Source organism: Glycine max, chromosome 13, assembly GCF_000004515.6.
Source record: "Glycine max cultivar Williams 82 chromosome 13, Glycine_max_v4.0, whole genome shotgun sequence".
NCBI classification, from domain to species: Eukaryota; Viridiplantae; Streptophyta; class Magnoliopsida; order Fabales; family Fabaceae; genus Glycine; species Glycine max.
The window spans coordinates 1,552,933-1,565,849 of record NC_038249.2 but is presented as its reverse complement, the minus strand read 5'-3'; the positions used below and the strand labels follow the sequence as shown (position 1 = coordinate 1,565,849).

The following is a 12,917-nucleotide window of genomic DNA, read 5'->3' as shown; positions in this document are numbered from 1 at the left end:
AAGAATCGATTTTTTGTAAATCTTATATGCTATCTTACATTTTCACACCTAATAAACTCATTTTTGTAAAAAACTTTAATGAAAACAATTCATACTATTGTAGCATTCAATCCAATTTCGTGAAAGATTTTCATTCTACAAAAGGTCCTTATACTTGTTTTATTCACATAATTTTTACTAGAAAACTCTAATTTAAATATAATTCAAGGCTAACCTTATGTTTTAACACCCAAAGAACACATTTTTGACATAAAAACTCAAGGAAAATAGATCAGTACACAGGTCCAGAACAGGGCAGCAAGCAAGAAAATTTCAAGAAAGCATGTTTAAGGAAGTTTAACAAGCATAGAGTTCAAGAGTTGGAGAGACTCCCTTACCTCTTGATGAAACTCATGAAATTTAGAAGAAAGAATGAAGGATGTTCAGCTTTCAAATGTTTCCCTTCATAAGTAAAATGAACATTTTAAGTTACTAGAAAAGATGGAACAAAAAAAATGAAGAAAACTCAAGTCTAGACTGGAAAATGAAAATTATTTACCTAAACTTGATGGATCAATGACTCAAGAACACTAGGAGAAGCTTGGAAGAAGCAAAATGGACCTCTTTCTCTCAACGTTGGGCTCATGAAAAATGGAGGAATGAAGGATTCCAATTTTTTTTTTCTCTCAAGGAACAAGATATGGTGGAAGCTAGAAGATGACAAGCTCAAATGACACCTGAATGATCCTTGGCTGGCCATTTCAACATGCCACTTCATGCCTCAAATTGGTAGTTTTGCTTTTTGCAAAATTACCAAAAATGGAAGAAATAAGATTTGTCAAAATGAGTATTTTTGTTTTTTTTAACCAAAATTAGTTAATTTTATCTTGATCGCCTAGGTTATTGTGTTAATCTTTCTAGGAATACGTGTACCCAGAGTAAACCTCATACTGATAACACTCTCACATAAAGTTAAATTATATTACCACTCAGTGTGCAATACAATTTCGCTATAAATGAAATTTTTGTTTGAATAATTTCCAAATTTCTCTGAACTAAATAAATTATTCACACTAAAAATAAATATGACTAATACGAAACTTGTGCAAAGAATAAATTAAATCAGACAAACATATAATTAAATTACACGGTGCATAATTTTCACTGTCTAGTCCTTAACAGTGCAATGTTACACATGTAAAAAATAAATTAAGAAAATTTCAGGGTGTTAGAGTGCTCTTATTGCAGCCTTTGCAGTTGATGACAGTATCATTGATGTTCTTGCTACTACAGTGCATGATCACGACGATGCTATTGTGTCATAGAAGCTTGAATCAGTCTTCTTGTTCTCCACCTAACATACTCCATTAGTAGAGTATTCAAACTGATTGCAATCCCAAATCCAGTGAATGAGGAGAGAAGAACTGAGAGGATGGCATTAACATTAAGCTACAAGTTAAAACAGGGGTGTGTTAAATACTTTAAATATTTGCTTATCCACAATCAAATGACATAATCCCTGTTTGGATAAACTTCTCAACAAGGAGAAGAAAAAAAGAAGGCAAAATAAAATAAACATTTTCCCTAAGATAAAATTAATTTTTATATAAGCTAATTTGTAAAAGCTTTATTATTTATCTTCTACAAAAAGCTAATTTTAACTTATGCATAAGCTAATTTTAGCTCGAAATGACCTATCTACCTTGTGCAGGACCTAGAGAACACTACAGAACTCTAAATGAAACGTGTGAGTAGTCCCTGGAAAACCGAGAAAAAGATCTTCAATTTTGTCACAAATAAGCTTTGGTCAATTCGGTCATTTTGAGGGTCAAATTAAGAATGAAAATCACAGCCTCTGCATTTGAATAATTGGGCTATGAGTTTGGACTTTTGTTTTGTGTAATTAGTTTAATTAGATAGATTAGATGGGCCTAATCAAGGCCCATCCATTCCTTCTTATTAGTGTTAGTTAGTTAGTTAATTACTAGTTGCTCTATATATTAGTGTTAGTTAGTTAGAGGAGTTACTTCATTTTGTACAAAACTTGTTGTGCAATTTCTTTTCTCTTTTTCTCTCTTTTCTCTCAATTGTTCTTCATTCTTCTTCATCTTTAGACTTCTCTTCCACCATTTTCTTGCACAAAATTTTGTGACTTTTCATTGGTGATGATCATGGAGGGATAAACAATTAATCAATCCAAGGATCCACTCCAAACAAGAGTGAATTTGAGTTTTGGTTCGATTTTTCTACTCTTTGTGAATGTTCTTTTTAATCTTCAATTTTATTTTCATTTTTCATGATTATAATTATGTTTAGGATTGAAAATGGATTAGGTTATGGATTCATTTCCTAATTTCAAAATTTAATCACAGATTATTTGGATATTTTCCAACCTAATTTGTGATCTCAAACAATTTAGGGAGATTGATTCGATTGAACTTTCTCTAATGCATTTGAGTGAACTTTCACACTGAACATCATTCGTAGTAACTGTGATAATTCGATTTGCATTCGTTTGGTTAATTGAATTGATGTTTCTAATCTTGAACTATATTCTGTTCTTGTTCTTTCTTGTTTCTTGAACTCTGTTTTTGTATTTTCACATTCCTTTATAGTCGCTTACAAACCGTTTGATAAAAATTTTCCCCTTTTTGTTTATAAGTGAATGAATTTAAGAAGCATATTAAATCATATTTCTGAGTTCGACCTAGGTTAATTATGTACTGCAAATTCCTAGTTTTATTTGTTTTTGGAACGATTCGACATTTGTTATCGATTTTTATTGAAAATTTTATCCAAACATGACTTTGTTCAATAAAGTGAGGTGAAGGAACTTTATAAGTACTACATAAGACAGGACAGAAAGTAGATAATCTTACTATAGTATAAAACACATGAGCAAACAGGATGACAATTGCAAACTGGAAGCAAGCATAAGCCCACATGTAACTCCCGCTCACTGCCACCAAAACAAACGTGCAATTTTTAAAATTTGTTAAAGCATGAAAACCTTAAAATTTGTTAAAGCATGTAAACCATGATCAGCTAGCAAGTTCTTATGTTGATGAAAAACTAAAAGGTCAGTATCATGTCTGTTGCAGCTAAGATCAGTACAACTCTCTAGGGTACTGGTCTTGTTCCAATCACTTATCATTATAGAAATAAAAGAACAATATCAGCATTTGATTTATATAGCTACATGATCTTTTTCAAAAAATTCTAAAACAAATGAATAAAGTTAGCAAATTTAATGTTACGAGGAAAAAAATATTGAAATTACAGCTGTTGGCAATTTTGTTTCTTTGAACTAACCAAATTTAACTGCATCCTTAAATTCAATCTGTGGATTCTTAACCCAAGATTTACTTAGACATGTCAACCAACCAGTGCAGGGTAAAAAACATGCATCATGGAATGTTTGAACTGCATCTGATCCCACACATTTGTAGGTAATTCGTTGAAAAGTGAAATAGATTGTTCCTTGTTTCCAGTTCCATCTAGTTTTGTTGACATTCCAAATTTCAAGGGTATCCAAATGTCCAAATATTTAAAGATACAATGTTTTCGTTTCCAAAAAAGACCCAAATACTATGATTCAATGCTTTTAGAGACTCCAATTCTCTCAAGCACTCTATTTCAACAATATCCGTACTTGATGACCAAAAATTAACCAGCCCAAAAAGGAAATGAAATGGAGAAAATTAGGCAAATTAAAATTACTTTGATATGCCAAGGAAAATAAAAGGAAGGAGGTTTACCCATGGTTGAAGCAATCATAGATGAAAGAAGACCCAAAACACAGGAGAAAGGTAATGAAATGGCAAGAGCACGAGTGCCCAAAACTGAAACCTGGTACGCTAGAAATCACCGAGTCAGACATATTTCCAGTTTGGACAAAACACATTTGGAGAAAACAAGAAAATAAAGAGGGGAATGGGGGAGGAGTATACAACATTATATTTTAGAGCATTAAAAAAAATAAAGGTCAATGCTTGACAATTGGTTTCCCCCTATGTTCTTATTCCATCATGTATTCTAATATTTTATGATTTGTTCCCTAGTTAGTTGGGATTATTAGTATAAATAACTAAAGGTAAATCCTTTTCGTTTGATCATCACATTACATCTTATTCCAATACATCACAGCACACAAGTAAATATTTTTCGAAAACTCTTTTCACTCTGTTCTTTACCTCTATACCCAAAATTTCAAAATTCCAACATGGTATCAGAGTAATATCATCCTATGTGATTTGTCCCACCATTATTATGCTACCTAGTGTTCCCTAAAAAATGGAGCTCTGTTTATTTTCAAAAAAAATTGTTTAAAATTAGTTTTTCCTATTTAATTGTTAGGTGTCCCAGTAGACTCCTCCATCTTTGTTTATAATGTGGCAATCAGCCTCATAGACCCTGCCTATCTCCAACACCTTCATTGTGCTCAGATCTGTTATCCAGAACCCAGCCTAACACCATTTGCCACTGCACACTGTTGTCCACTATTGACCAAGGTCACCTTTCTGACCGGCTACCTTACCAAAAGGTTTTCCATCCAAAGTTTGTCCAAAACCCAGAATCTCACAGCTAAGGGACTGTTCACGTGCTCTCATGCATGCATTCGATGCCTTGCCAGCATGTGAAGGCCATGCGCTACCCTGCCGGAATTTGTTTGTCTCTGTTTGCTGGCATCCCCTAGGTCTGTTTTAGGGTTCAATCAGTCCTTACCTGGTTCTATTTTGTATGTTAAAAACCTCTATTTGATCCATTTCTCTTTTGTTTGCTTGGAGGCATGCTTGTTGCTGTTTCTGACCTTGCTGCTTGTGAGATTTCCCCTCAACATCTCCTTTGTTGTTCTGTTACTGTTTTTAGGTAGAGTTCTTGTTTCTGCACTGGTGTCGATGTTATACCTTAAAATACTTTAGAGTATCTTACAAATTAGAGTAAACCCCCATTCCAGTCCCTGAGTAAGCACCGGTCATTTAATCCCTGGCTTCACAAAATTTTCATTTTAGTCTGTAACTTTACAAAACGATATTCATTTTAGTCACTAGAAGTGAGGAATTTTAAATATAGGGACTCAGGTGACCAATGTTTATAATTTCAAGGACTAGAGTGGAGGTTTACCCTAGAAAATATATCTTATGATTAGTTTCCTTATTTTCTAGTTTCCATGTTTTTTAAGATTTTACTTTTTTCTTTGTAAGTTAGGATTATTAGCATAAATAGGGTGAGTGATTTAGGTTTTATTATGACATTAAATCTTATTGTAATACATCATAGTACATAACTAAATACTATTTACAGTCCTTTTTTTTCTATTTTCTCTTCCATACCTAAAATTCCATAATTCCAACACAAACATTAATAAAGAAGACTATCTTGTAAGTACTAAAGAGTCAACAAAACAGTATATGCTCATTCATGAGAAAAAAATGTATGGCATGGCAAATTTCATTAATGAGTGACTTGACTAATACAGTAACATCATAGATAAATTGCAGAGGGGAAAAATATCTCCTTCATAAGGTTAGCTAATAGAATTTAGAAACCACCTAAATTTCAAACAGTAATGTTAAGTTTTATTAATAGGTCCACATCAATACAAGTTTTACTAAATGTGATTGTTTATTTCAGAAATCTTCCAAGTCACATGCATGATCTCTGTCCCTTTAACTGCTAAAGTATTCTATCGTGTGTTTTCTTTTCTTCCCTTGATCTAAAATTCCATGTGTATGCTCAGAGTCAGCAGCAACAGCAGTCAAAACCTTACCTATTAAATTTACTCCTATTCTTTCATTGTGCACTCCAGCTCAGAGCAATCTGAATCTTTCTATTGCTCTTTACGACAAGAGTGTCTATTTTTATTCATAGGCCATCACACTCATCACTGAAGACGTTCACAGTTAAGGTACTCTAGATATTCAGTGTTCTTGGCTTCTTGCCAACATCATTCTCTTGCATGGTGATTCTCGAGGAAATTACAGAGCAATCTGTGATTTTTGGGGTTAATAAGGGTGGGTTTGTTGTTTGACAGAATATTTACAGGACTAGAAAAAAAGTTTCCTGATGCTTAGTTTGGTTGCATTATTGGAGTTGTACAGGTTTTGGTCTTCGCATATGCAGGACATCATTTAAAATTTATCAGACACACTGCTACAGCTATAATAAATCTGTTGACTGCCTAATTTATTTTATAAACGTTTCAGGCCATAGATTTGCAGTCATTTTTTTTATCGGCAAATGTTAGTTTATTAGTTTTGTTAGAAATGTCAGTTAGGGGGATTCGAACCCGTAACCTCTCCCCCCTCCCTTCTACCTTCACCCTTCCTCAACCACTGAGCCAACCTTATATCTCCTGCAGTCTTGTTAGAAATGTTTGGTTAGTTTTGTTAGATTTGCGGTCATTAATATGTATTTCTAGAGAATTTGGCTCTACAGCAGAAAATATTGTAGAGTATGATACACATACATTAGTCCAATTCCAGGCCAATTAATAATGAAATAGTCAAACAGATTTTGAAATTATGAGTGACAACATCAACATATTCAGAATTTTCTAGTTTTGGGTAATTACATGTCTGATTTAAAAAAAATGTACAGCCCTCAAAATGTTACATGTTTAAAACAAATTATAGCTAAGCCTGTAGTTCATTATGTTAATTACTTACACTGTCTGGAACCATTATTAGGCCTGGCTGTAGTTATTTTTTTCACATGTTTATTATCTATAAAACATTATCCTACTATAAATAGATAGTAGCTGCTAGAATATCTATGCTAGACTTTAGGAAAAATTTCCTGCGTTTGTAAAGGATTTGATTTTTGTACAATAAAGTAGAAAAGGCCACAGACATACAATAAAGGATTTGATTTTTGTACAATTTTTCAGAAACAGGAAGTAAAGGAAGCGTTGAAAAGAATGAGTAATGGTAAGGCGGTGGGGCCAGACAACATACCTATTGAAGTGTGGAAAACTCTTGGAGATAGAGGTCTTGAGTGGCTCACCGAACTCTTTAACGAAATTATGAGGTCAAAACGCATGCCGGAGGAATGGAGGAGAAGCACGTTAGTGCCAATCTATAAGAACAAGGGGGATATACAAAATTGTACAAATTATAGGGGAATCAAGCTCATGAGTCATACCATGAAATTATGGGAAAGAGTGATCGAACGGAGATTAAGAAAGGAGACTCAAGTTACTGAGAATCAATTTGGTTTCATGCCGGGAAGGTCGACCATGGAAGCGATTTATTTATTACGGCGGGTGATGGAGCAATATCGCATGGCCCAACAAGACTTGCACTTGATTTTTATTGACTTGGAGAAAGCGTATGATAGAGTGCCTAGAGAGATTCCGTGGAAAGCTCTAGAGAAGAACGGGGTCAGGGTTGCATATATTCGAGCTATCCAAGATATGTATGATAGGGTATCGACTAGTGTTAGGACACAGGGTGGAGAGTCAGACGATTTTCCCATCACAATTGGTTTACATCAAGGGTCAACCCTTAGCCCCTACCTTTTTACCTTAATTCTGGATGTCCTCACGGAACAAATCCAAGAGATAGCGCCGAGATGCATGCTTTTTGCAGATGACATAGTCCTCCTTGGAGAGTCGAGGGAGGAGTTGAATGAGAGGTTGGAAACTTGGAGACGAGCTCTAGAAACACATGGCTTTCGCCTAAGCAGAAGCAAATCGGAGTATATGGAATGTAAGTTCAACAAAAGAAGGAGGGTTTCTAACTCAAAGGTGAAAATAGGAGACCATATTATCCCTCAAGTCACACGGTTTAAATATCTTGGGTCTGTAATACAGGATGATGGGAAAATTGAAGGGGATGTGAATCATCGCATTCAAGCAGGATGGATGAAATGGAGAAAAGCATCGGGGGTGTTATGTGATGCAAAGGTACCGATCAAGCTAAAGGGAAAGTTTTATCGGACTGCGGTAAGACCGGCGATTTTGTACGGAACAGAATGTTGGGCGGTCAAGAGCCAACATGAGAATAAAGTAGGTGTAGCGGAGATGAGGATGTTGCGGTGGATGTGTGGTAAGACTCGACAGGATAAAATTAGAAACGAAGCTATTAGAGAGAGGGTTGGAGTAGCGCCTATTGTAGAGAAGATGGTGGAAAATAGACTTAGGTGGTTTGGGCATGTAGAGAAAAGACCGGTAGACTCTGTAGTGAGGAGAGTAGACCAGATGGAGAGAAGACAAACAATTCGAGGCAGAGGAAGACCCAAAAAGACTATAAGAGAGGTTATCAAAAAGGATCTCGAAATTAATGGTTTGGATAGAAGTATGGTACTTGATAGAACATTATGGCGGAAGTTGATCCATGTAGCCGACCCCACCTAGTGGGATAAGGCGTTGTTGTTGTTGTTGTTTGTTCTTGGCTTTTATCATGGTATCTCTTGATTTGTGACACAAAGGGTCAATGTAAAAAACTGCAAGTTTCACCTTCATCCTTACAGTTTCAATTGTGTGAGTTTAATCTTATAATTTTAAACCAATGTCAACGTAGGGATCACTTCAGTTAGTTTCATTTGTAATATACAAATAAAAAATGATCCAACAATTTTGGTCTGAGTTACCAAGATCAGTAGCATACCAGTAGCTCCTCAAGAAAACAAAAGTATGCAAGCATGCTGACCAAGACAAGTACCGATACATCCTGCCATATCCTGCATAGTACATTATTATTAGGAAGGAAGTCGGCAATTGCCTAGTGAATTATCACAAGTTTGCATACCTGACAAAGCATTGTTTCCTGATAAGTGTGTGACATTGTTCAAATTCAGACATAACCAGCACATCTTTTATTACACAACCCAGCAGCCAAATACATACAGAGTAAGCTTTTTCGTTGGCTTGGTGAATTTTGGGATTTTATCCGTAGTCTGGAGCAGTTTCCTTAATTAACTACAGTTTCACTTCCCGAATGATTAAATCTTTAAAATTAACTTTAGTTACAACCTTTGAAATTTGAAACCTATTAGGAGGTCATTACTATTGTAACTATGCTCTAATAATTTTTTTTTTGCACGGCAACTATGCTCTAATAATACCTTACTAGTATAAATACATCCTATAATGGTCTTATTTAGACATACAACTGAGCTTTCTCTGATACTCCATAACTTCGAGTTTGTAACACAGGCCAGCAACCAATTACATAAGGATTAGTCTTTTTGACTTGTTCAGTGAATCTCGGGTTTTCCTCCACAGTTTGGAGCAGTTTCTCACGATTAACTACAATACTTTTTCAAGGATTGTATATGTAAATTAACTTGCAGCTAATGAAACCTAGCAACCCGAGAAGTGATCCATGCAATATTACTATTTGGCCTTAAGAAGAAAACTAAAATAATGAAAAGTGTTGGTGTTGGAACTTTTAGGTCTCTCCTATGTTAGTGTGAGATTGAACACAAAAATGAGTTGCACACATTGAAGAAATTAAGCTTGCCTGTAAGAAGTTACTTCTCTCTGTTGTGGTTCTGGTGCATTCAATGGCTGCCGAGTAACAGTTTGGGGATTAGAAATTTTCAAGAGTGTTACTGGAAGGTTTTGGACTTCCTGCTTGCAGACATCACAGGTCTTGTTTCCTTTGATACTAAACCACTTTACTGCACAGTCTTGGTGAGCAAGTGCAAGCTCACCTTTACAACTGCATTCCATCCTAAGAGTATTCCCTCCTTCCACAAGCTCCACCAAACAAATCCTACAAACTGCATCTTCCTCCGGAATATCCTCAGAAGCATCTTCATTGACTGGAAATGAAGCGGTGAGAAAATACTAGGTTAGAACTAGTATATAGTATATGTAATTCCCCTGTATACTATTCATCAAAAAAAAAATATACAGTTTCAATTTTCCTTTGAAGCATAAGTCATGTTCAAATAGTCAAAAGAAATAAATCCTCTTGGGAATGCACATACAATGGCTTTCAACATATTAAAACTAAAAGGAAGAAAGTATAATTTGTCCCCATCTTTTATATGAACATATTGAGGAAAAGAGGAATCGACAACATCCATGTATGCAAGAAATGCTCAATGAGGTACACCACTACAGTGACAGAACATAAAACAAAAGTAAAGAATAAAGAAATGGAACAGAATAAATTCAAAGTTCATAACAATTCCACCATGTAAAATGCTGAGTTTTCACCCAAACAAACAAGAACTAGAAAAAGAAAAGGTTCATAAAAAGTATTCTTCATTAAACAAGGGACAAAAATATGAAGAAATTTGACAGATATAAGCATGGCCACTTTCTTGAGAATCCCACTCATACTTTTGCTTCAACTGCAAAGTACTTGAAATTAAGTTATAACTCCTCTCTTTTCCTTCCTCTACGGAGTATCTGAAGGAACTCCTTCACATTGCTAACTTTATGTATGGTTCAGCAACTGATATTAAAAAAACCTTGCTTGCCAAAACACCTCACTGTTTCAGATCTCATACTCTTGATCAAGAAATTTAAAAGGGATACCTAGACGAAAGTAATATAGATTCCGTATATTATGAAGATTTACCAATCTCTGATCCCAAAGCATTGTCAGCTGAAATGCCACCACTAGTGCCTGGAAGTGATCTTACAGAAATTACACGAACCAGCCTTCTAGAATCTGTATGCCTTAAATTAGCAGTTTTGATATTAACTGGAACCGAAACAGATCGAGTCATGTGCTGATTTACTTTCACTTTCTGTACAAAATGAAAGTATTCATCAGTGCAGCACATCTTAAGTATCAAATTCCATTTCCTATATTAGAAAAATGTAGAAAAACTTTGACTATGATGACTAGAATATAAAAGTAGTTTTTTTTTATTTACATCATGAAACAAGAATGAACAGCAGAAACATACACTTAAATCAGAATCACACCCTAGATGTCTTCCATGTACATTCTCTACACCTGAATTTGCAGTTGGGGTAACCGGCAACGAATGTCCTGCTTTGGTTGAAGAAGCGAACAAAAACTTGTTAAGAGAAAGGGACCGCGAAGTCGAAGGCTTATTATCCACAGGACCATCAGATGGTGAGGCATCAGGAACAATCAGAACAGTCCTTTCACTATCCTGTGAAGAATTCTTAGCCCTAAAGCTCCTCTCAGAGAGTAAAGTTCTCATGGTGGACTTGATGGCACTGGCTGAATTTGGCCTTGGGGGTAGCCCTCTACTGGAACCTGCACTTGATATCAATGTAGGACCATCTGTCTTGTTAAAAGATGATAATGCATTTTCCACTGACCTTGCTGGTATTTGCAGAGAGGAGAGGCTTGGTCTTCTGGAGGATTCTGGAATCAAGGAGGTACTGTCACCAATCCCATTTCCAGCACAAGTCTAAAAGAAAAGGCATCCAATGTAGTTCACTAAAAAAAGTAGCACAAAAAGAAGGAAAAAAAAATACTGAAAGTTTTCTTGTTTACAAAGAAGGAGAAAACAAAAGGCAAAGTTCTGTTATACCCATATGGTAAAAAATTGAACTTTGCATTATCCAAGTCCCTACAGCTCAAAACAAATGAAACCCATTTGGTCTGAAGAGAAATCAAAGCCACAGGCAATAGGATTTTCAGCTTTCAGCACTGAGGATTTCAACAAAGGAGGGTTTTGCATAATCACCTGATGGCGGAGAAGAAGAGCAGGATCTGCTGCCTCACTTTGAAGTTCAGCAGCTGCGTTGTCCATCAAAGACAGATTCAGAAGAAATGAAAACGATACTATTTGTCAAGAAAAGGGGCAAGACTGAACTCAACAACTATGATACCATCACCTACCTCAGATACAACAAAATAGAATAATAATGATGTTAGTAAAAGGAAAAGGAAAGAGAAATGAATAATGGAGGCATGAACTATGTGAGTGGATTGAAGTTTCGAATATATTAAGATAAATGAAATTAAATGATTTTTGCAGAATTAACTATTTTAGAATTGCTACTACGGCCATTATTATCACCCGCCAACTTGTCACTTTTATCATATTCTCACTTCTTCCACCAATCTCTCTTGCCTTTGACAGGGGAAACAAATAAAAAGAAAGAAAATGGATTAAATGAAAATAGAGATAAATAAAAAGAAAACAAGTAGAGAGAATTTTACGCTAATAATACAAAAAAAATTACCTAATTATTTACCCAAATGATACATTTTACTGAATTATGTAGAACTAATTTTAAATCGGTATCTCAGCAATCAATTTCATACCTTGATTTTTTTCTTAGTTAAGAAATAAATTCCTAAGAATCGATTTTTTAACTCGTTTTCATTTTTAAATTGATATTTTTTTTTTGTTTTAATTTTTTTTGTTTTTTTTGTAATTATTTTTTATTTCATTTATTAGTTATTTCTTTGTATTTTTTTCTTAACTCGTTTTTTTAAGTTGATATTTTTGTTTTTAATTGTTTTTATTTTTGTTTTGTAAGTATTTTTCATTTCATTTATTAGTTATTCATTTGTATTTTTTATGTCTTTTATTAGTTATTCCTTTGTATTTTTTTATGTCTTTATAAAAAAAGAAAATTTGATTTGTAGTTAATAAAATTTATATTTATCCCACAAATTTACTTGAACTAAAAAATAATTTTTAGTTAACATGAATTAGAATGGAATTAGAAATAATATAACAATTTGTTTTTAACTAAAAAATAATTGTTAGTTAACATGAATTAGAATAGAATTAGAAATTATACAACAATTTGTTTTAACATTGTTACCTCAAGCTTCCAACACGATGAGGGCATTTGCTTTTTGAGTGACCTGGGTTGCGACATATGAAACATATCTATTTCGATGTATATACGAGAGGATACTAGACGACCTTTAGAATTTCTTTACATTTTTTTGTCATACTAGATTGGTGGTTCGTGACATTGTGGGCAATACGCTTCATTGCACAATTCGCCAAACAATCATTTGTACACATTTGAGGCACTT

The 12,917-nt window shown here is 34.4% G+C and overlaps 1 protein-coding gene across 12 annotated transcripts; it reads right to left on the bottom strand.

The window, feature by feature from the left end:
* Nucleotides 1-1,096: 1,096 nt before the first annotated feature.
* Nucleotides 1,097-11,998, bottom strand: LOC100791140 (E3 ubiquitin-protein ligase MARCHF7). Of its 12 annotated transcripts, XM_014766371.3 has the most exons (11): nt 11,760-11,996; nt 11,605-11,657; nt 11,449-11,519; nt 11,234-11,325; nt 10,849-11,168; nt 10,515-10,686; nt 9,444-9,747; nt 8,589-8,661; nt 3,738-3,828; nt 2,859-2,938; nt 1,097-1,428 (listed from the first exon to the last, which is right to left on the bottom strand). In XM_014766371.3, the coding sequence occupies exons 5-11, from the start codon at nt 11,110-11,112 to the stop codon at nt 1,291-1,293; spliced, it is 1,122 nt and encodes a 373-aa protein (XP_014621857.1). In that variant the 5' UTR covers nt 11,113-11,168; nt 11,234-11,325; nt 11,449-11,519; nt 11,605-11,657; nt 11,760-11,996; the 3' UTR covers nt 1,097-1,290. The 12 variants fall into 12 exon arrangements, with proteins under 12 accessions (XP_014621857.1, XP_014621855.1, XP_014621860.1 ...); XM_014766369.3 differs by lacking the exon at nt 11,449-11,519; XM_014766374.3 differs by lacking the exon at nt 11,449-11,519 and having other exon boundaries at nt 11,234-11,279.
* Between the last annotated feature and the right edge of the window lie 919 nt (nt 11,999-12,917).

Excerpts from the sequence above, each read along its gene's own strand:
- LOC100791140 (XM_014766367.3), bottom strand. The coding sequence starts at position 11,670 with ATGGACAACGCAGCTGCTGAACTTCAAAGTGAGGCAGCAGATCCTGCT. Across the intron at positions 11,326-11,604 it reads CTCTTCTTCTCCGCCATCAG|ACTTGTGCTGGAAATGGGAT; the intron begins GTGATTATGCAA and ends CTTTTCTTTTAG. Across the intron at positions 8,662-9,443 it reads AGAGAAGTAACTTCTTACAG|GATATGGCAGGATGTATCGG; the intron begins GCAAGCTTAATT and ends TGTACTATGCAG.